The following is a 24,401-nucleotide window of genomic DNA, read 5'->3' on the forward strand; positions in this document are numbered from 1 at the left end:
AGAAGCTGTACGCCGGCTTCCTTGGCCAATACAGTGAGATGGGCGCCCCAACCCCAGAGTCAGCCACGACTGGACCTAATGGTCAGGGGTCCTTTAAGACCGCTGAACTGAAAGCAAGCTCTGGTGCCTGCCAATAGCCGTTGGCCAGGTGACCAAGGACCACTGGGGACCTCAACCCCTGCCTGCCCAGAACAACATCATGACAAAGGGAAGACCAGCCTAGCCCCATCCTCTGGCCAGAGAAGGAGCAGCTGCCAGGAGTTTGCTTCCCCATCCCTGCCATAAAAAGTAGACTTCAAGTACCAGTTGCCCTTGGACTAGAGTCGGAAGTCAGTAAACTCATGTTCCCACCCATCCGTCAAATAACTAAGGGGTTTGGGGTGAGGTGGCTTTGGGGGTTTGGGGTATGGGTTGGTGTTCTTCTCAGTTGCTTATAAACTGTCTTGGGAACCATTTGATTGAGAGGTGGGGTATAAGCCTTCAAATTAAAATAAGCAACCTTAGGTCCCCATGCCCTGGCTCTTCTTACTGGTGAGCTTGGAAGGAAAAGCCATATATCTCATTGCTTATTTAAATCATTTCTTTTTCCATTTCATATTGCAGAAACGCCATAGGTGCAGAATAGCCTGAGAAAAAGGGTGTGCTCTTAATTTGCCGCCCCACACATGAAGAAATTTGTCAAAGGCCTGCACCTTTCCCCTAGTTTCAGGCAACACTTCAGTACAGTCCTGTTCAGGTCTGCTCAAAAGTCAGCCACACTGAGTTCAATAGGACTTACTCCCAGACAAATGTTTATCATATCATATTCTTAGGAATGTAAAATACTTTTTTTGTCCTGTCTCTTGCTACCAATACAGTGGCAAACAAATGGCGTCCAATTCATGCATTAGCATTCTATCTGCTACCTAAAAGTAGATCTGCCAGGCAATGGAATAATCATAATTATTTTTGTTTAAAAAAATGTGTTTCCCCATAGCCATAAACAAGAATTACTGCATTTCTTTCAGTGTCAAATATTTCAATTTTAGTGAGATGGTTCAATAAAAACAAAACATATTTTTTCTGAAGGTTTTGTGAAGACTTAATAACATTTGCACGTAGGGCATAATAAATCTTAGTGTTTACATTAACAAAAATCAATTGATAATGTCAGTGGGTTGCATTAGTATTCTCTTTCAATATTTCTCATTGTGAAAAAGTAACAGAACAATTACTTCTTGTTGAGCAAAGTAAACAGTCGAACGACCTCATTTTTATTAGTCCGTTTTTTCCTTTTTTCAAATGGATCTCCCTCTGTTCTGTGTGCACTTGAGTTAAAATAGTCATGAATAATAGACTCTGTTAATGCTTTTAAAATAACTTATAACTGTCGTCTCTGGTGTGCTGGTTTTCTCGATACCCAGCTAAACAAAACTTTTTTCAGCAAAGCGCAGGGAAAGTTTATTAATCTAAAGCATTTTAAAGCTGTTCTTCAGCTATAAAAGGGCTCCCAGAATGGCTTACCGTATTTTTTGCTCTATAAGACTCACTTTTTCCCTCCTAAAAAGTAAGGGGAAATGTGTGTGCGTCTTATGGAGCGAATGTAGGCTGCGCAGCTATCACAGAAGCTGGAACAGCAATAGGGATTGCTGCTTTCACTGCGCAGTGATCCCTCTTGCTGTTTTGGCTTCTGAAATTCAGAATATTTTTTTTTCTTGTTTTCCTCCTCCAAAAACTAGGTGCGTCTTGTGGTCTGGTGCGTCTTATAGAGCGAAAAATACGGTATATGAGGTTGATAACAAACAAGGCAAGGCAGTCCCTCCACCTCAGACTTACAATCTAAAAGGCATGGCACAAAAGGTTAAACCGATGAGGAGGGAAAAGGAAAGCAAGCAACTTCAGACACTAGTTTACTTAAAATCACAAGGTTCTCATAATAGCCATATTGAATGGAAACAATTCAGGGGGAGAAGGAGCCAAAAGCTCTTCACCACCTCAGAATGTAAAATAAGCTTCTGAGCATATCAATCAGAATTCAGCCGATCTGCCTTGGTAGTGTTTGTGCACAAGTGTGTTGATGTTACAGATATTTCCTTGTTGGGGATGAGAGCTTAACTGCCTGCCTCCAGATTTGACAGTGATCCATTTTACTGAATTGTCAGGACTATGAGCCTGTGAAAAGTTCCAGGTATTAATAGCGCATACCACCCATTTTGCAGAGCCTGCTTCTTTCAAACTTTGTGATAATTGTGCACTTCCTTGCTCTGTAGCAACATGCATGAGAACTTGCTTTCACCTTGACGCTGCATTCCATTCGCAAAATAGGTTCTATAGCTTCTTCAACCCGACCATTAGAGCAAGGCTTATAGCTCAGTGGCAAAGCGTTTGCTTTTCAGGCCTAGACACCTAAGCTCATCTCCAACGAAACAGGGTTCTCCCTCTTATTTGCTGTATTTTACACAATGACTGTGGTCTGACTGTGTTCATAGGAGACAGTAGGCCAGGCATAAGCAAACTCGGCCCTCCAGATGTTTTGGGACTACAATTCCCATCATCCCTGACCACTGGTCCTGTTAGCTAGGGAACATGGGATTTGTAGTCCCAAAGTTTGGGGGTGCCTGGTCTTTGGCCTTATCCGGTAGCTGCTTTTCTTATGCTCTTAGGCACCGTCTTCTATTACCCACTCCCTTCTTTTTCCTCACATATCAGTTTGTTGAAGCTATAAATCTGCAGGTGGGATGTTGTTGGTGCTAATTCTACATTTTAACGGTGCTTTGTTTTCTTTGAGGCACTTAAGAAATTACTGTTATTTCCCAGGTGACTGGGGGAAGACCCATGCCTGAGAACAAAAGAAAAAGAAAAAGAGATTCCCTTTAATACTCACTTAATGGGGGGGGCAGCTAAACTAAGGGCTGCACCAAACCACAACAAAGCTGCAAAAAACAAAACAAAACAAAACAAAACCCAGAAGCAGCAAATCCAGCAGGTTTATTACATGCTTCTTAAATATCCAGTTTTCTTCTCATTTATGAACCAACCCAGGAGACTGATTGTGTGGCCGGTGAGCAAGCTATGGTTCATGAGTCCGTAAAATACACAAATGCCAGGAAGCACACATTTTCAAAATCGACACGTCATAAGCAGGGTCGTTTCTCACGAGGCTAATGTCTCATCCTTAATCAGCATTGTCAATGTTTCAGCTCTCCAGGAGGATGCCAGGGGACAGCCATTTAAATGCACTGCTTTGCCTTGTTTCGTTTTTGTTTTGTAGCCGAACTCTTCATGGAGCAGCAGCACCTCAAAGAAGCAAGCTTCTGTATCCAGGAGGCAGCCAGTCTCTTCCCCACATCTCACAGTGTGCTGTACATGCGGGGGAGGCTGGCGGAGATGAACAGCAGCTTGGAGGAGGCTAAGCAACTGTATGATGAGGCACTGACTGTGAACCCAAACGGAGTGGAAATCATGAACTGCCTGGTGAGCATGTATTGGGGGCTCCGATGCAGCTTTGTGTTCTTGTCATATAGTGAGGGTGTCCTACCGGTGTCGTCAGGGTGGAGGAATGGGATCTGGGGAGACACAGTACCATAGTTATAGTAAGGGAATGCAGCGTCCTTGAACTGTGATTCGATGTTTATTTGGAATTCTCAGCATCCTTATCACAGCTGCAACAGATGCTCTGTGCAAATGGAGTGTGTTGTGAAGGGTGAGATCCAGGTGAGATGGTTACCAACAGCAAACACCCTTGCCGTATCTGTTGCTGAACGCTCCTGGCCCTAAATGTTTGACGCTGGGAACATAATCATCATCATCATCATCATCATCATCATCATCATCATCATCTTAAGGCAGCCCTGTTCAGGGAAGTTTTTAACGTGTGATATTTTATTGTATTTTTGGTTTTTATGGAAGCCGCCCAGAGTGGCTGGGGAGGCCCAGCCAGATGGGCGGGGTATAAATAATAAATTATTATTATTATTATTATTATTATTAATTTATTTATACCCCACCCATCCGGCTGGGCCTCCCCAGCCACTCTGGGCAGCTTCCAACAAAATATTAAAATACAGTAGTCTGTCAAACATTAAAAACTTCCTTGAACAGGGCTGCCTTCAGATATCCTATAAAAGTCAAATAGTTGCTTATTTCCTTGACACCTGACAGGTGGGCGTTCCACAGAGCACTCCTTCAGGTATACAGGACCGAGGCTGTTTAGGGCTTTAAAGATCAGCACAAGCACTTTGAATTGTGCTCGGAAACATACTGGGAACCAGTGTAGGCCTTTTAGGACTGGTGTTATATGGTTTTGGCGGCTGCTCCTAGTCACCAGTCTAGCTGCCTCATTCTGGATTAGTTGTAGTTTCTGAGTCACCTTCAAAGATAGCCCCATGTAGAGCACATTGCAGTAGTCCAAGTGGGAGATAACCAGAGCACGTATCACTCTGGCTAGACAGTGTACAGGCAGGTAGGGTTTCAGCCGGTGTACCAGCCGGAGCTGGTGAACAGCTGCCTTGAATGCAGAATTAACCTGCACTTCCATGGACCTCTTCATTGGGTTTCATTGGAGCACTCCCTTATTCTGGAGTTCAGAGGTATGGCAGCATGGCATGTGCTTAGAAGAGGCTGCCCTTCGTGTCTCTCTGCACAAGTCATAGCTCTGGACCTGCTTGCTTTCTGCCAGGTGATGCCCAGAGAGGTAATTCATGTAGAAACACAGCAGGAGGCATATGATTCCTCTTTTCTTTTGAGGCAGTTTTCAGTGGTTCCCAGTCTGCTTCCAGGCCCGGTTCAAAGTCTTTGCCTACCTTAAAGCCCTGCAGGCTTGGGATCCAGGTGTCAGTAAACATGCTCTCTCCCTAAACCCATCAATGAATTGTGAACACAATACATGAACTCTTAAAATCCTGAAGAGGCTTCTCAATAGATAAGGGATGAGCGTAGTCCCACGTACAGCAATGGAATACCCAAAAATTATTGTTATTATTTATTAAATGTGTACACCTCCCTAAACCCATGGGTCTCAGGGTGGCTCACAACATAAAATCACAATATAAAAAGACAAAATACAGAACATATTAAAAATAAAAACAAGAACAACCTAATAATCCCCTCCTCCCCAACACATTTTAAAAGGGCATTGGATGTCAATCAAAAATAGGTGCCTACTTAATATATACAGGTCACAGAACAGCTTTTCCTGGGGCCAAATTTGCATGTAATGGCTGGGATGTAATTCGGCACCAAGGGAAGGCACAGGGAGGTCTGTTGTTGCCTTGGCAAAGTTCCAACCTGACCTGGAAGCTTTTATTGTTCTTTCAGGTCAAGGGGAACCAATGGCTGGCCTGGGCAGGCAGAGACATTCCAGAACCTAAGGAAAATTAAGCCCCTAGGAAACCATTCATTGTGGAGCCCCGGTAGCTCACCATGTTAGGTACTAGTCTATGAATCAGATGGTTACTGGTTCTACTCCCGGGAGAGCCTGACACTGAGCTTCCGGATGGTAGGCTTTTTAAATTTGTATTTTCTTTTAAGGCGATCAGCCTTCTTTATGGTCCAGCTCTCACTTCCATACATCACTACTAGCTGCCGCATTCTGGATTAGTTGTAGTTTCCAGGTCACCTTCAAAGGTAGCCCCACATAAAGCGCATTGCCGTAGTCCAAGCGGGAGATAACTAGAGCATGCACCACTCTGGCCAGACAGTCTGTGGGCAGATAGGGTCTCAGCCTGCGTACCAGATGGAGCTGGTAGACAGCTGCCCTGGACACAGAATTGACCTCCACCTTCATGGACAGCTGCGAGTCCAAAATGATTCCCAGGGGTGCAGCCTCAACTTTTAAAAGTCAGCCCTTGGGCTTTGGAAGAAATGGACTGTGCGCACCTAGGAAGGTTGCTGCCAGCACTCAAACTCCCACAGCAGCTGTAATGTCATACTCATGAAAAGAAAGTAATCAAGTCAAGTTTGAATAGATTCAAAACACAACTTATTCCGCTATGCAAACTTTTTCTTAACAATATCAGGCCAAGTATGTCTGGCCTGGAATTTTCTCCCTCTTCAATTTATCCCTGTAATTATTTTTTTACTTCTGTTTTTATATGATATAGTTCTTCTATCTATTACTTGTGTATGTCTAAAAAGGCAATTATCTAGGCTTTGTGACTATTGTAAAGATTAACTACTCAAAGACCCAAGGTTATGGTCTTTGGAAAGAAACGTCAGAAACTCTGATGGCCAAGTGATGAGCAAGCAGATGACCAGTGCCATGAATTTAAATAGAGGAAATCATTTTAAGGACGCATATTCTCAGAAATCTCATAAAGCTTTCAGTCTCTAGAACCTTTGGAGCCATATTCATGTTTTAATGTACAAATGATAGCTTTTAAAATTGATGCTGCATTGAAATTGTTTCAAAACAAGGTAGTGGCTCAGACTTTGCATGGAGCAGAACAATGAAACAGGGAAGATTCTCAGACGGAGAAACTGGATTTGTGGGTTGTTATCTTTAAGGTTAAGTTTTTAGCTCTGTATTCTGGTAGTTCATCAGCTATAATTCTTGTAGATGTAATATTTCCTTCAGTTGTGGCTTGAGCCCATAATGCCATAACTATTTTTTTTAGAATTGGAAACTGTATTGAAATTGATTGTGATCATTACTACCACTACTATGTTAAGAAGGTAGAAAGAACCCTGTTGTCACAGACCAAAAGTCCACCTAGCCTAGAATCCTGTTTCCAACTAAAAGCAGCCAGAAGCCCAAATGCAGGGCACAAAGGCAAGCATTCTTCCTTCCTGTTTGTCTCCTAGCAACCAATACTAAAGGGTGTACTTCCTTTGAACAAAGAGGTGCCATTGAATTATCCTGGCTAACTGCTGCTGATAGACTTGGCCTCCATGAATTTCCCTGATCCCCTGCTAAAATCCAATGTAAGCTTCTTGGCCGCCACCACATTCTGTGGCAGCAAATTCCATGATGTCTTGGGTGGAGAAGAACTTGCGGTTGTTTGTCCTATATGTACTGTGAATCAGTTTCATGGGGTGACCTTGAGTTCTAGCATTAGCAAATAGAATCCTCTGTCTCCTATTTTTCCACCCCAGCGCATAATTTTATTGTTTTGGATCCATTGTTTCTACCAAGGAGTTGTTGTTGTTTTTCTTGCTTGTTAAACAAGTTGTCCTCCCTGCCCTTCTTGGAGAGAAATAGAAATAATGATCTCTACACGGTCACCGGATCTCTCTTGTCAGATTTGGAACGCTAGGTGCCACCTGACCAATCCAATCTGCTTCCAAAGCAAACTCCCTGAGCGAGCTGGGCTCTTTGTCCCTGGTGCATCAAGCACTAATTAGTTGCAGAACTCATCCATCTCCCCTCAGGCTGTCAGACCTTTCTTCAGAAAAATCTAGCTTGGAAACAGTGTGGCTGGTTTTTAGGAGAGGGCACAAATCTGGCGATAAACAAGCCCGTCAGCTTAATTATTCCTCTGGGCAATAGCAGAGAAGTCATAAGCACATTTGGGATTCTTTCCAGTTGTGTTTAATGATAAACAAGTGGGGTCACATGAAGATAACCCACAGTGTGTTCGCACTTTGGGGGGAGGGAATTGATACCCACCACCACCACCATAATTTGGGATCCTTTGAACCAAAAGCTAAGTAAAGGTAAGGGGTCCCCTGACCATTAGGTCCAACTCTGGGGTTGCGGCGCTCATCTCGCTTTATTGGCCGAGGGAGCTGGCATACAGCTTCCAGGTCATGTGGCCAGCATGACTAAGCCACTTCTGGCGAACCAGAGCAGCCCACCAGAGCGGTACCTATTTATCTACTTGCACTTTGACGTGCTTTCGAACTGCTAGGTTGGCAGGAGCAGGGACCGAGCAATGGGAGCTCACCCTGTCATGGGGATTCGAACCACCGACCTTCTGATCGGCAAGTCCTAGGCTCTGTGGTTTAACCCACAGCGCCACCCACGTCCCTCTAACCGAAAGCTAGCGGCCACTTAAAAGCAGACATGCCTTCTTCCAGCTGAGGGCCACAATGACCCCACGTCAGTACTGTGGGAGCCACGTGGCAATGTGGCGTGTCCAAGCCGTACATGTGGGCATGTATACATGCTACCTGAGCAAAACATGATTCCCTTTTTGGGAGGAGTGTTTTGCTCAGACACGCAAAGAGGATGGGCAGAGAACGGGCTGGAAGGTGGCAGTGCAACTCCACTGTGCCAACCAGGAAGCACCCAGCACGAGCAGAGGGTTGGTGCCAGGTCTCCCCTCACTCAGATCCATGATGGACTGCCTTGGGTCCAAGGAGAGGCCCACCCTCTTCTGCATCCTGACTGCTCAAGCCAGGAAACGCACCTGGATCCCCTGAGTTCAGAAGGCTAAACCCCTCCGAGCCAGTGTGGTGTAGTGGTTAAGAGCAGTTGACTCGTAATCTGGTGAACCAGGTTCGCGTCTCCGCTCCTCCACATGCAGCTGCTGGGTGACCTTGGGCTAATCACGCTTCTCTGAAGTCTCTCAGCCCCACTCACCTCACAGAGTGTTTGTTGTGGGGGAGGAAGGGAAAGGAGATTGTTGGCCACTTTGAGACTCCTTCGGGTAGTGAGAAAGCAGGATATCAAATCCAAATTCCACTCTTCTTCTTCACTGGCATCAGGGCCGAAGCAGAGAGACAGCTTCTCTCTCTGTCTCTCTCTGCTTACACCCACCCACACACCCAGTACCTTTACCTTTTTACCCATCATGGAAGATTTTGCTAAACTGTAGCTATTTTGCCTGCGCACTGCTCTCTCTCTTGCCAAAGTTATTTATTTATTACTTTAAAAAGAAAAGGCTCTATAGTTTTTTTGGGGGGGAGAGAGAGAAATTAAGAGTGGCTTGCTACAGTTAAAACGACAAGAATAACAAAACGAACACAAAAAGTGGTCAATGAGACAAGGGTGAAAAAGAGCAGCATAAATCAGTTAAGCGTTTGAAACCTGAGCAAGCAATTTATTTTTTTAACATGGCACATAAAACTCATCAAACTGGATGCTAGGTAGGCATCTCAGAAATGCGTATTCCAAAGTCAGGGTACCACCACAGAAAAGTCCCTTTTCCTGGTTCACTGTCATCAAGCAGGCAATGCACAGCACATCTCTTGGCCTCCCTGAGTGGAGGGAGATTGAGGAGAGGCCAGTTCCCCCCCCCCAAAAAAATCTTTTTCTGCATACTAGGGGTCCTCTTCTTACTAGTACGTTCCTTTTCCAAAAAGGTTACCGTATTTTTCGCTCCATAAGACCATAAGACACACCTAGTTTTTAGAGGAGGAAAACAAGAAAAAGAATATTCTGAACGAAACAGTGGATGTATGATTTTTGTGGTTCATGCTGTGGCCACAGACATGTGATTTGATGGTGAGTTTGGGGCAGCCCAATGCTAAAATCCTGAGAATCCATGTGGATCTGTGCTTTGTAACCACGTTTTTGCTCCATTGCGGCCCCACGAAACAGTGGATGTGTGGGTTTTTTGGTGCAGGCTGTAGCCATGGACATGCTATGTGATCTGATGGTGAATTTGGGGTGACCCAATGCAAAAATCCTGAGGATCCATGTGGATCTGTGCTTTTCCCTGTTTAGCCACCCACGGGTGTAAGAACATAAGATTCCTCCTGCATTAGGCTGAAGGCCTATCTAGTCCAGCATTGTGTTCTCACGGTGGACAATCGGATGTCCATGGGAATCCTGCAAACAGAACCTGAGAGCGCCAGTTACCTCCCCCCCTTGCCGTTCCAAGCAAAACAGTATCCAGAGGCATACTGTCTCTAGCAGTGGAAGGCGAACATAGCCATTGCAGCAACTCACCTAATTTGAAAATAAGATCGTCAGGATCCAAAAACCAGCTCCCCATTTGTGTCTTTCTTCTTTTCCCACTGGTAATGAGTGGAAGCATCACACTGGCCGTTGAATGAACCTGCCCTGCCTTGTGGGCAGTGAAGCACACTTCCAGCTTGCCTGCTCTGCGGACACAACCTATTATTATTCAATCATGAATTAACTTATTAATGATCAAGTCCCTGAAAACACGGTGCTAAAGGGAACATACAGTGCTGGAAACCACACCCTGTGTTCCAAAGAAGGGCTAGTTTTCTTGCTTTTGTGGATTTTGACATGTTGTTTAAGGAATTCACGGAGAGGAACATTTTATCTTTCACCTTCTTGCAGCCACCTTCACTACCACCCACCCACCCACCAAAACTTCTCTAGAAGCTCAGGAGGACCTCCTGAAGAAGATGGGTTTGAGCACAGGGGGTTAGGAAATGCAGGAAGTTGCTTTGTGCTGAGTCACACCTTCGGCCCATCTAACACAGCATTGTTTGCTGTGACTGGCAGCTGCTCTTCAGAGTCGAAGAGTTGTTTGTTGTCATCATGAGCCCTGAATCTAGCCATGATCTGGACAGAGTCAGAGGTTGCAGGGGTGCCAGATAGAGAGGCCATTGCACCAGAAGTTGATAGACTGGAATCTCCAGAGGAATCTCCCAGGCCACCAAGACTTAATAGGATCAGAACCCAAGCCTTCATTTGCACAGTTTCTTGAGCCTGAGGAGCCAGATGCCTCCCTGTGCCCATCGCCAGACTAGTGGTGCAGCGAGTGCACCTGGAAGGAGACTGGAACAAAGGAGGAGTGCCTGTCTTCAGGCCAGAGGGTTGTCCTTTTGAGGAGTTCTCTACAGGGGGGTGGAGCCTGGAGGAGGTAGTCCAGAGACAGAGGTTTAAAAGGCCTCAGTCTACTCCCAATCCTTTTTGTTGCTCACTTCGAGCTCCTCTGGTCCAGCAGCCTTGATTCCAACCAAGCCACCTTCTCCATAAGATCTAGCACCAGGCCTGAAGGCAAAAGTAGTTTGCCCAACTGCCCTTTGTTTTGTCATTTGTTCTGTTGAAAGTTGATGATTAAAAAACTGAAAAAAATGGAAACTGGAGAGATTTGCGTCCCGAACCAAATAACAGTGAACTTTGGCAACACCGTGAATTGCAAATGTGCAGTGCTCAACAATAGGAGAAAGTCTTCATCCTCCAGGAAAATAGCTACAGGAAGACATCTATGTCGTCAGTCAAGGCCAACTGAGTTGTTGTTCAAATGCTTAACAAGAGGTCTAAATTGACTAATGGGATAATCAGTGTGATCAAACAATTGAAGCCTTGACTGCAGTCCATGGCTTTTCTCAAGACACACGTAGGCAGCCATTATCCATTTGTCTCAGCTGCTGCTTGCTAATTCCCAAAATGGAGTAGACATCGTAAAATCTCTTTTGGTCCTGAATAGCTGTAACAATGTCAGAGGGGAGTCAGGCTAGTCAGAGTCAGTGCTGAGAGTATGAACTATGGGCTGGGAAATCCTCACTCGTTTCCCCCGTGAGATCTCGCTCTGTAGCCCTTGGTGAGACTCCTAGATCCCACCCTCCTAAAATACTAACATCTAGCCTTCTCTATAGGGATGTTGTAAGGATCTTGAGTAGCATAGGTGCCAACTCCCTGGGGTCCTGGGTGCCTGAGCACCCACAAAATTCCCCATGAAGGGTCCAGACACCCACAAATTTCGGTGCCACAGCCATGGACACCACATGGCACTCATGGCCCCAGGCACCCACAGCCAAGTTGGCACACTGGGTGAGTGAAGTGCTTTGACCACAAAAACACTATTATTAAAGACATGATGCCTAGCAGTAATGAAAACTGAGGGTCCCCCAAAATTCTTCCCTGCTTGGTTAATTCCTTTCCATGACAATTTCCCTTTCCCCATAAAACTATACTTGTTCAACGTTTCATACTCTGCTGACTCAAGCATGCAGGGTAGAACAATATGTTACCCAAATGCCTACCAAACATGTCACCCACCCTTGTCAAGCTCTCTCCCATTACACATAGAATAACGAAAACCAAATTATGATGTCATTACATTGCGCATTGTGATGTCATCGTCATAAGGGGTAGGACTAAACCATTCCACACATTGTGTGGAAAGACTCGATGGCCATTTTCCAAAACTATCCCATGTGAAGCCTGGCACATGGTTCCTCTGACACAAAGGTACAACCTACCTTGTGAGGGGAATCAGCTGTTCAGAAATACTGACACCAAGCTCCACCTGTGTGAGAGCCAGTGTGGTGCAGTGGTTAAGAGTGGTAGTCTCGTGATCTGGTGAACCGGGTTCGATTCCCCGTGCCTCCACATGCAGCTGCTGGGTGACCTTGGGCTAGTCACACTTCTCTGAAGTCTCTCAGCCCCACTCACCTCACAGAGTGTTTGTTGTGGGGGAGGAAGGGAAAGGAGATTGTTAGCCGCTTTGAGACTCCTGAAGGGGAGTGAAAGGCGGGATATCAAATCCAAACTCTTCTTCTGTGTGTGGAAAGTTCATAATGAATAACTAAGACTGCAGATGATCCCCTTTAAAAGTCTTTCAGGACAGGAGGAAGCTGCACTAGAGTGGAGCCAGGAAGCAGTGCACCTGGTTTCATCCCATGTCCCTGTGCACAAATCTTTGTTTTCAGAGACGTCCAACAATCAAAGCAAGGATTCCTTCATTTTAAAAAACCTCCTAACATCTGTTTCCTTGAAGGCTTGCTTCGCGCTGGCCTGGAGAATGACACAGAAAGGCATGGCACAGAATATCATGCCGACGCTAATTAAATGCTCGTTTACCTTGAAGCAGAAGAGTGCAAGTCTCCATTCTGTACTCTTTTCATGCACCACTAAGACAAAAGGTCATAGGAGCAATCCGCAGTCCAGAGGGAGCCTGTGTCTATTGAGAGTTGCATTCTTTTCCAGCGCTATGGATAATCACTTCAGGGCAAATTTCAATTTGTTCCTTTAAAACCACAGCTTTCCCTCAAATGCTGTGAACTCCTTTGCATGTTACAAAAGGCAGGAAGGAAGCAGATGTTCTTGTGACTTGCTGCCGGGGATCTCGCCCAGACAGGGAACTCTTCTCAAAAGTGCCTTGAGAGTTAATGTTGTGGGCAGGACAGACCCAGATTTGAACCTGCCTTCGTCCCCAAAGCTTGCTGAATAATATCGGGCTAGTTGTTCTTTCTTGGACTAGCCTACCTCTCAGAGTTGTTGCTGGGATCAAATGGGAAAGGACAGAAATGGATGCATGCCATGTGGAGATTCTTGGAGGAAAGGTGAAATAAAAAAAGTCATGTAGAGCAATCATCCTCTCAGTGTGACCAAGATGGAAGGCCTACAGATGTCCTCTAGTCAGCTGTACTTTGCCCCAAGGCTTCCATAGTTTCCAGCCAATTTTGTACGCATGTTGGAAGAATAGAGATTTGGATCATAAGGTTCCATTCCACTGCCACCCCTGGAATCACCATGCATTGCCATCTAGCGATGCTGGCAGGGCGTAAGAGAACATAAGAGCTATCCTGCTGGATTAGACCAAAGACCCATCTAGTCCAACATCCTCTTCCTGCCGTGGCCTTTCCAGATGCCTCTGGGAAGCCCCAAAACAGGACCTGCGTGCAACAGCACTCTCCCCCACATGTGATTCCCAGCAACTGGAATTCAGGCCATAGCTGTCAACTTTTCCCTTTTCTTGCGAGGAATCCTATTCGGAGTAAGGGAATTTCCCTTTAAAAAAGGGAAACGTTGACAGCTATGATTCAGGGGCATTTAGCCTCTGACAGTAGAGGTAGAACATAGACAGCCATTGTGGCTAGTAGCTATCAGTAGCCTAATCCTCCATGAATTTGTCTAATCCTCTACCTAAAACCATTCAAATTGGTGGCCGTGACTGCCTCTTGCATGAGCGAATTCCAGTTTAATTCTGCCCTGTGTGAAGAAGTGCTTTGTTTTGTTTGTCCAGAATCTAGCTGCGAATTAAATATATGAATCCCCGTGGACCCGTGAACAAAAAAGAAGAAGAATGGCTGGGTGCTTGGATTCAACATGGAGGGCGTGCACACAGAGAGCCCCAGTAGCAGAGGATTAAACTCACAAAAATAAGCACCACAGTAAATTCCCAGGAATATAGGTTATTGGACCTTTTTATCCCATTCAGCTGTACACAGCAGCTGACCTCTTTCTACCACTCTTACAATTAGCAGACTACACACATTGTTAAAGTGAGTTTGAAATGCTTTACTTACAGATTCAAGGTCTTAGTTATGCATTGTTCCATGCAGCAGCAAGGATAACACAGGCAAAATAGCCTTGAGTAGAAAGTACAGTAAAGTAGCTTCAGACATGCAGTTTGTGCTTGGAAGCAAGCATAGATATGTCCTTCTCATTGCATACATGATGCAGAGAGAAAGACTAGAAAGGCTTCACTTTCTCTCCAGAGGATGGGGGGGGGGGGTGAGTTAGCTGAGTCTTATCTAGCAATACAGCTCTGTGGCCCTTAACCCCTTCATGCACTAACTAGCAGTTGTGCATAGTTATGTTGGACTGCAGTCTCTCCCACAAATCTCCCAACATTCAGCTTCCTCTATGCTGATGAAGCTTTCTGTGGGTTTACTGAGGGTTTATCCAACAAAATGTATCTCAACCCACTCACAGACCTCTGTTTTAGCTGATGCAATAGCGCCTACCTTTTCCTAACACCCCTTAACCAGCCTCCTAAGGCCCCTGCAACCCAGCTGTTGGATTGCAACCATATTATTATTATTATTATTATTATTATTATTATTATTATTATTTCAGGTTAGAAGGCAAACTATTTTACTGAGGAGAGCAAGATTGGCAGCCAGCTTGAAAGCCTTGTTGCTGAGTAATATGGAGGATTAAATTGCTAAAGCAATAAGCGTCTTTTAATAAGATTTGTTATGGTTACTTATTTTATACCTTGTAATTCTCAGAAATACGAATGCACTCGAGGAGTAATTACATCTACTCTGATATGCCCAAGTCATGGGGAACCTGAAACTGCCCTTTCTGCTCTCCTTAAATGTGGCTGCACATCCCATATGTAGAGTTCCTGGTGTTCCAGTTCTGTTTTGATGACACACCAGCAAGCAAAAAGTGGAAGCACCAATTACTTGAACAACCTGCCCGCAACCTGGTGCCTGCCAGCTGTTTTGGACTACAACTTCTGTATACGCCAGGCAGCTGTTGTGCAAAACAGCTGAAGAGCACCAGGTTGGGGAATTCTGCACACAAACATCCACAATTCTGGTGCGAGTTGTTGTTGTTGTTGTTTAGTCGTGTCTGACTCTTCGTGACCCCATGGACCAGAGCACGCCAGGCACTCTTGTCAGGCTTTTTAAATTTGTAGTTTCTTTTAAGAGCAGCATTCATATAGCTAGCTGTTCTTTCAGAAAGCCTTTTCCTTAGCTGCATAGGAATGGGTCTCCGTGAACAGCTCCTGTCCTTCCGAAATAACTTTTAAATGATTCGGCTGCATCAGTAAGGACCAGCTGTAGGTATTTCTTCCACAGAATCAGCCCCATCTATGTGTCTGGGTTGTTTAAACAAACCCCAGCCATGTGTATTGTTGTTTAGTCATTTAGTCGTGTCCGACTCTTCGTGACCCCATGGACCAGAGCACACCAGGCACTCCTGCCTTCCACTGCCTCCCGCTGTTTGGTCAAACTCATGCTGGTAGCTTTGAGAACACTGTCCAACCATCTCATCCTCTGTCGTCCCCTTCTCCTTGTGCCCTCAATCTTTCCCAACACCAGGGTCTTTTCCAGGGAGTCTTCTCTTCTCATGAGGTGGCCAAAGTATTGGAGCCTCAGCTTCAGGATCTGTCCTTCCAGGGAGCACTCAGGGCTGATTTCCTTCAGAATGGATAGGTTTGATCTTCTTGCAGTCCATGGGACTCTCAAGAGTCTCCTCCAGCACCAGAATTCAAAAGCATCAATTCTTCGTTGATCAGCCTTCTTTATGGTCCAGCTCTCACTTCCATACATCACTACTGGGAAAACCATAGCTTTAACTATACGGACCTTTGTTGGCAAGGTGATGTCTCTGCTTTTTAAGATGCTGTCTAGGTTTGTCATTGCTTTTCTTCCAAGAAGCAGGCGTCTTTTAATTTCATGACTGCTGTCACCCATCTGCAATGATCATGGAGCCCAAGAAAGTAAAATCTCTCACTGCCTCCATTTCTTCCCCTTCTATTTGCTAGGAGGTGATGGGACCAGTGGCCATGATCTTCGTTTTTTTGATGTTGAGCTTCAGACCATATTTTACGCTCTCCTCTTTCACCCTCCTTAAAAGGTTCTTTAATTCCTCCTCACTTTCTGCCATCAAGGTTGTGTCATCTGCATATCTGAGGTTGTTGATATTTTCTTCTGGCAATCTTAATTCCGGCTTGGGAGTCATCCAGCCCAGCCTTTCGCATGGTGCGAGTTACAATGTGTGAAAAGAGACAGGGATGGAGAACCCGCAGCCTTCCAGATGTTAGTGTCCTCTGACATCTGGCCATGTAGACACGGGCTGATGAGAGTTGGAGTCCAATGGAATCTAAAGAGCCAGAGGCTTCTCACCTCCGGGTTAAAAATTATAATCAGCACGTATTTTGCAATAAAGTTCGCCTTTAAAGATTATTAATGTTTTGATCAGCAATAGTACACAAATGGATCTTTTCTGTCAAAACGAATCCCTTGCAAAATGCTGTTATTTAATAATACCCTTGAGCAATGATTTCCACGGCTATTATGTTCTTAAGTTGGAATTAAATTTATTTATTGGGGGTTTTGAAAACCACAGCCTACTCCTAACGTTTTGTTTTCGCCCTTGTCTCATGATGAATCACTCGGATTCCCCATCTGATCATATCTGTGGGTTTTTCTGAAAGAGATTCAGAAAAAATTGTTTTCTGGGAGAGTTTCAGACAACAACATTTCTTTCCCAAGTGCTTTGGAACAGTTCTGCAGTTATTCTGCAAACAGCAGGACAGGTTCAACATTTGCATAAACCTTGCCTGGTGTCACTAGTCTCAAACCTTGGCAGCCATTTCTGGCTTATTGGTTTACAGTGTTGGAGAAAGGGCATGTCTAAGCTGTCCAGCTCAGTCCATGAGACCGGAAAACTTCATGTAATTAATGAAAATCTAGGAGGGCATGTTCCTTTATGCTGTAGAATCCCTCACCAGAACCATCCTGCGGCATGAAGATGTTTCTCTAAGCTATTTTAGCAAACAGGTTCCAATTCAGGAAAGCATATATTTTCAGCGAATCATTCTGCCTTATTTAACCTTCAAGCAGGGGAAATCAGTATGATGCCAACCCAATGCTGTTGGGTACCATCTCCCATCAGACCCAGCCAGCCTGGCTGATAGTTAGGGGTGATGGGAGCTGTGGTCTAGCAACACCTGGAAGGTCTGATACCTACCTTAGAGAGATGGTTACCTGAGCATTGCCAACAGTGCTGGCATTGTGTAGAAGAAGACCTGTGAGAGAGATGTCAGACATAATTATTCCTCATGCCAGTACCATGAGATGTGGCATGAGCTGTGTCAAAGATCATTATAATGTGTCTCTGTTGGGGAAATATTGGGGGTTCAAGCCGAATACCCAATATTTCCCCAACACCTCCCTCCATTACATGCATTTTCAGAGCAGTAAAGGGAAGCAGCCATGTGAAATGTGCAATCATGCCACTAACCTAACATAAAAATGTGCAGTCAGCAATATAAGAGTTCAGATGACTCTATGAGAGAAGAGAGAGCAACACCTTGGTGATGTATACAGAGGCTCTGTATGCTTGGACCCCAGCAGTTGCCTGATGATTCTGGGTGTTGCCGGTGGTGCTGAATCATTTATTTCGAAGGTTGTGATGGGATTCAAAAACAGAATTGTAGAGCTGGGAGCCCGAGGGTCACCCAATCCAACCCTCTGCAATGCAGGAATCACAACTAAAACGATACATTCCAAAGCCAGGTCTCCAGATCCACTAAGCTGCCTGCCATGTATGGTGGCCCATCAGGGACTTGGCAAACCTCATTTTGCCACCTGCCTTCAACTCCAGCTGCCTAGAACCCACCCAAACATATGATGTGGCAGGTGGGCTGCATTCAGCCTGGTGGAGCAAAAATTGCACCTCTTTGCTCTGAGACTCCAAAGTGTGTGTGTGTGTGTGCGCGCGCATTTTCCCTGTGTGTGCATGCATGCGTGTTTGTTTGTGTGTGTGTGTGTGTGTGTGTGAGAGAGAGAGAGAGAGAGAGAGAGAGAGAGAGAGAGAGAGAGAGAGATGAGTTAACAAATCATTATTACAGTGGTACCTCGGGTTACATACGCTTCAGGTTACATACGCTTCAGGTTACAGACTCCGCTAACCCAGAAATAGTGCTTCAGGTTAAGAACTTTGCTTCAGGATGAGAACAGAAATTGTGCTCCGGCAGCGCGGCATTAGCTAAAGTGGTGCTTCAGGTTAAGAACAGTTTCAGGTTAAGTACGGACCGCCGGAACGAATTAAGTACTTAACCCGAGGTACCACTGTATTGGTTAACCTGTGAAGCAGAAGGGAGTAAAGTGGGTCTGGTCTGTTACTGAAAAGCGATCCTTATGAAATTATTCTCCTTTTGTCAGGAATATTCTCCCCAAAAGTAATTGGCGCGAGCCCAACTGCAGTGTCCACTCTCCCTTCCAGACATCCATCATACTGATCAGTTGTCTCTGCAGCGCTGTGGAAGGAAGGGGAAAGCATAAACAGATGTGAATTTTCAGGTGCTTGCAGGAGTGCTGTGTTACCCTAGGTAATAGGGCACAAGAAGCCAGGGGGTGGGGAGAGGATTAGCTGTTTGTCCCTCCACCCCAGTGCCTTGGAAAGAGCAAGGTTTTGGATTGTCTTCACTTGATGTTGGCTTCGAACTTTGCTACCTCTTAATGTTAAATGGACCAATTTCCCCATCACCAGGAAAATTGCTTAACATTCTAGGAAACACGATACCTGAAACTCAAACCACATGGGTTGGCAGTGGATGAATATCTTTAAATAAGAGTCGACCCCCAATCATATGTACAGTGTTTGTGTAGTGGTGAAATTTAAAATGGATAGAAGGGGCTGAACCCACCCCTGCCTTTCTGTCCCCTCCACACACACAATCACTCAAATGCACACTTACTTTTCTCCCAGCTGGGCTCCCTTATAATACTCTGCCAATTCTGCCTAGTGGAAAAATGTCTAAGGGAGAGGAGTTGAAATTCCACCCCCCACCTGCATGGAGTAGGCTCATGTAGTAAGGGCTCCATTCAATTTCTAAGAAAGGGAATTAGGATGCCTGCAAAATCAGAAGAACGAGTTGGGGTCACAGGTGGAGGGGGCTAGAATTATGAAAGTACTTAAGATCCCACTGTAACAACTCCCAGCATTTCCATCCCCCCCAAAGCTCAAAGAGCAGCTTGCAGAAATCAGTCCTAAAACAGTCCCTGCCCTCAGTCCTATAATCTAGAAGGCATGTCACACAAGGAAAAAGAGATGGGGAGGGAGGAGGAAAAAAAGCATGCTCAGCCACCAGGTCTTAAGGCTAAAGAATTATTATAGCAAATGACTAGCATCGAGACAGTTCAGGAAGCCTGATGAAACGGCTGCTGTTAGGTGACATCTGAGCGAGGGCCAAAAGCAGCCAGCCTCTCAGCAGAGGTGATGGACTAGTCCTTTTTTCCTTCTCTCCCTTTGCTCTGCAGCCTGATGGAATTAGGCGTGATTTCTGGTATGGGCATCTGCATAGTCTTGGGAACATAGGAGCAGCATATGGTTGCCAAGAACCTCTTTATTTCTCTTCAAACAAATACATGCCACTGCAGAGAAGTTGGTTGTGCATCAACAGAAGGGCAGATTGGTAGCAGGCCCTGTTGTTAAAGGCTGCTTCACACACATTGGACAGAGACACAAGCCTCTTGCACTGTTTGTTTCCTCACCCCCATATAACATGCAAAGCAATGGGCTTCTCCCATTATCAAGCCGTTGCATGATATTTGCAGTTTTCAATCTGCCTGAGAGAAGTGTTGAATAGACCACTTCCCTCATCCCCCGGGACATCTTAAGACAGAGGTCAGCAATCTTTTTCAGCTGTGGGCTGGTCCACCGTCCCTCAGACCTTGTGGGGGGCCAGGCTATATTGGGGGGGTGAACGAATTCCTATGCCTCACAAATAACCCAGAGATGCATTTTAAATAAAAGGACACATTCTACTCATGTAAAAACACACTGATTCCCGGACCGTCCACGGGCCAGACTAAGAAGGCGATTGGGCCGCATCCGGCCCCCGGGCCTTATGTTGCCTACCCTTGTCTTAAGACCTGTGTGCTCTGAGGAAAGGCAGATAGTAAGAAGTCCAGGCCAGGGAGCTCATGCTATCAGCTCCTGAAGGGACCATCAGTTTGGCCTGAAAGTATTCTGCTCTATATTATGTAAAGTTTGTTTTAGTACTGTAAAAAAATTAGAAACCTCCTTGGCTGCCTTAGTAGAAAGGTGACATCTTAATGCAGGAAATTAATATAACATCACAACCATGGCTGCGTGTAATAAACTGGATTCAGAGCCAGCCCAAGACATTTTGCCGCCTGAGGCAAGGGACAATATTGCCACACACGCCCCTGTGTACATAAGTTCAGTGGGCTGGCAATATAATCTTACTTCAACACCTTTGAGAAGTCAGCGTTCTTCACAGACCCTGAGCGCAGCAGGCTTAATTTGGGGGCATAGGGTAGGACACATAGCAGCCAAAGCTCTGTTCACCAGCAGCTGAATCTGCTTCTTCACAGCCTGAGGCAGCTGCCTCACTTTGCCTAACGATAGGGCCTACCTTGATTGGATTCCTTTGGAAATCCAATGAATGGTGATCTTGTACCAGCAGCTGATCTTGTAACCCCACAGTTTGATGATTCAACCTGTTCCCCTATTGCCAAATGGTTCTGAATCATTACCTTTCCACATGATTTAAACCACCAGCTAATTTCAGAATATCATTAACTATGCCAGATATGCCAGCAATATTCAACATGACATTCCCTCAGAATTATGTTGCCTGTTCCAGGCAATTTCACTGAATTGTATTCTGGCCAGAATTTTGGCCAGGGATATAAAATGTTGGCTGGTTTTATTGGCCAGCCTGTGGTGAACCACAATGCTGCCTGTTGTTCTCTTTGTGACAAAACCACAAAAGGAGGAGAGTAGGAGCTCTTTCACTTATGAATCACAACACAGATGGGGATATGAAGTTCAAAAGAGGCCATTCAACCTAGCTAGCAGCCTAGTGTTCTTCAAACTTAGGTCTCCAGGTACAGTTGGACCGCAGTTCCCATCATCCTCAGTCAGCTTAGCCAATGGCCAAGGGTAATGGGAGTTGTAGTCCAACAGCATATGGGGACCCAAGAATGTGGAACACTCCTATAGGCAGCCAGCACAGGACAATGAATTTGTCTGGGAGTGGGAAATATGCATTTCCTGTGTATACATTATGTTACAAGAAGATCCAATTATCAATTTACCCTTGAGAATACAAGATAAATGAAATAAAATATTTGGGAGAACCAAGTGAGAAAGCGATGGGGGGGGCTAAAGCTGAGTGGAAACTTCTTGCCTTGGTTTGCAGTTTGTGTTGTGGTTGTCAAAAAAATTGTCAGTTCGATTCGGTTTTCAGTTCTTCCCTAAAAACTATTTTTCCTCTCCTTTGGCCTCACGGTTCCTAAATCTGATTGGGTGTGGTGACAGTCTGCCTCAGGAGGTTATGGACTCTCCTTCCTTGGAGGTTCTTAAGCAGAGGTTAGCTGGCCATGTGTCACGGATGCTTTGCTGAGATTTCTGCATTGCAGAGGGTCAGACTAGATGGCCCTTGGGGTCCCTTCCAACTCTTAAGATTCTATGACTTTGCTTATCCATTGGTGTGCCACAGTATCTGATGCAGCACCATGACACCACCAGCAAAGCGCTACTGCTCTTTGGGTTCATTATAAGCATATATGTAATGGATTGACACAGTGGGGCTATTACAGCTGTCAACGGCGAGCTGTTGCACCTCAGAAGGTACCAGTGCATTTCGTATATGAACTGTATTGTCTTGCTGTCTCGTGTGCATTCCGGGAAGGCGAAAGACTACCGCTGCTCTGCTCCTTGAGAGGAGCTTCCAAGAAACACATTTGTTCCTCTGCCGCTCAAACCGATGACATCTTGCCATCTGAATCCATGTGCTCCATCAATGCGAAGCCCCTGCTGTTAGGTGATGCCAACCTTATTATAGCCTGGCCATCTGTGAGGGAATGTACTGTCTGTGGAATAGATGGACCCCATGGAAGTTGGCCAACTCAGCCTTACAAGGATAAATCATAAAGCATGGGTAGGCAAACTAAGGCCCGGGGGCCGGATCTGGCCCAGTTGCCTTCTAAATCCGGCCCGCAGACAGTCCAGGAATCAGTGTGTTTTTACATGAGTAGAATGTGTGCTTTTATTTAAAATGCATCTCTTGAGTTATTTGTGGGGCCTGCCTGGTGTTTTTACATGAGGAGAATGTGTGCTTTTATTTAAAATGCGTCTCTGCGTTATTTGTGGGGCACAGGAATTCGTTCATTATTTTTTCTTCAGAATATAGTCCAGCCCCCCACAAGGTCTGAGGGACAGTGGACCGACCCCCTTACTGAAAAAGTTTGCTGACCCCTGTCATAAAGGAACCACAGTGGGGTGTATTCCTGCCCCCCAGCTCCCCTGGAAATGAATCAGTGTTTGCCTGTGCATAACAGCAGGAAAGTCGTCAGGAAGGGAATTAGCCTATGAATTAATGCACACACAGAGACACACAGAGAGAGAGGAAACACCTGAGAAGCGTACACAACATGCCCAAGCTTCTGCAGATGCTCCCAGCGCACATCAGTGCTTGAATCCCCATGTCATTACAGCTAAGGCCTGTGCATCTTTTATTCCTTAGAGGTATGGTCTGCCTTGTGACTTGGAGACACTGACCTCATTTATGCAGAGGAACTAGGCAGTATAACAATAGCTCCACAGATGCGACAGCTCGTTTCTGCAGGAGCCCATTCAGTGGCTGGGGGGGTCGGGAGAGAGCACGTGTCAGGAAAGGTGCTTCGCTGTTTACCTTTCTTCTGAGAAAAATAAGCTTCCTCCCGCTGCCAGGGATGCAGCCAGGGTTCATTCATAAAAAATGTACTAGAGTGAAAAATTCTATATGTATGACGTACCTTCGGAAAGGAACTCTGGGCATTCGGAATAACAGCTCCTGTGGGTGGTGCAGATGACTGTAGCTGTACACAAAGGATTTAATTTTTTTAATTGTCCTTTAAAATAAGTGTGCAGATCTCTGAACAGGAGAGAAATTGTGAAGCGCTTGATATACGCAGAGAAGGCTCTTAAGGATGATGATAATAATAATAATAATAATAATAATAATAATAATAATAATAATAATGACTTCTCCTACCCCGCTAAATTCTCAAGCTGGCTGTGTATTGTTTGTTTCCATGAGGACCTCTGGGGTTGAAGAAGCAATATGTTAATTTTAGGAAGTAAGTTAATTCATTAATATTGAAGGTATTGGAAAATGCGCCCCAGACCTGATGAAGAGAGCACAGCAGAGGTTATATTTTCTGAGAATCCTCCAAAAATCTCTCAAAGGACCTGTTGATGGCATTTTACCATTGTACTGTTGAGAGGGTATTAACCTATGGTCTCTGTGTGTGGTTTGGGAGCTGCCCGGTCAGGGGAAAACATGCACTCTGAGACCGTGTGTCTATATCACACGCCCTGCCAAATATTTTGGAGAGGCTTTTCATGAAACAGTTGCAGCAGAGAGCATTCCTGCTTTTAGTTTTGAGAGGAAGCTTTGGTCTTCATTGCCTCCCTAGAATCAAAGATGATGGAAGTGTTTGGTGGCAACTGTCACAAGCAATTGGAAGGTGTCTGTGTCTTTGGGTGCCATGGGGCAGATTGCCGTGATTTGTTTTTTGAGTTCCGTGCTTCCTTTCCTTTTAATCCTGCTTTTCCAAATCTGTTTACGGAAACAGAACGCTAGCCTCAAAGAACCATGTCTATGAGCTGCAAGGCGTACTTAAATTAAACCCGCTGAAAAACGTTCGCCCTTTTCAGGCCTGGCTGATAAGATAAAATATTGGTCCTTGAGGAAACTCACACATATTGCCCATACCGCTAAACCAGTAGGCTCCACCCCTCTGTGCCCCTCGGGGAAATGGCTTCAGGGGGAAAGAGCCACAACACAGCTGTCAAGCTCATGTCCCCAAGCACTATGACAGTGGCTCTTACTTGCAAATAATAATAAAAATTATTCAGGCTAGTTAGACAATCTGTGGCCTTTTAAGCTGTGTGTGTGGCGGGGTATTGTTTTTGGTTGTTACTATGGTATGCATTTTTGCATTTTTATATTGTAAACTACCCTGTGATCTTCAAATGAAGCATGGTTTAGAAACAACAACAACAATGGAATAAGGATTTGAACCTAGAAGCTGACCCTGAGCTGGTCTCCCTCTCCCTAACCAATTTTATATTG

At 45.2% G+C, this 24,401-nt stretch overlaps 1 protein-coding gene and 1 long non-coding RNA gene across 2 annotated transcripts in view; one reads left to right on the top strand and one right to left on the bottom strand.

Moving 5' to 3' along the window:
- TTC7A (tetratricopeptide repeat domain 7A) overlaps nt 1-24,401 on the top strand; it is a 185,034-nt gene that overhangs the window by 143,576 nt on the left and 17,057 nt on the right. The window contains exon 19 of the mRNA XM_083605066.1: nt 3,251-3,453. Within this exon, the coding sequence (XP_083461192.1) occupies nt 3,251-3,453 (203 nt within the window). The remainder of the gene's footprint in view (nt 1-3,250; nt 3,454-24,401) is intronic.
- LOC310758872 lies at nt 2,953-5,490 on the bottom strand. The gene is made up of 2 exons (XR_014546036.1): nt 5,075-5,490; nt 2,953-3,545 (listed from the first exon to the last, which is right to left on the bottom strand). It is a non-coding gene; the product is annotated as an uncharacterized lncRNA (long non-coding RNA).

The sequence above is a fragment of the Podarcis filfolensis genome (assembly GCF_964270895.1).
Source record: "Podarcis filfolensis genome assembly, chromosome: 3".
Classification (NCBI taxonomy): Eukaryota; Metazoa; Chordata; class Lepidosauria; order Squamata; family Lacertidae; genus Podarcis; species Podarcis filfolensis.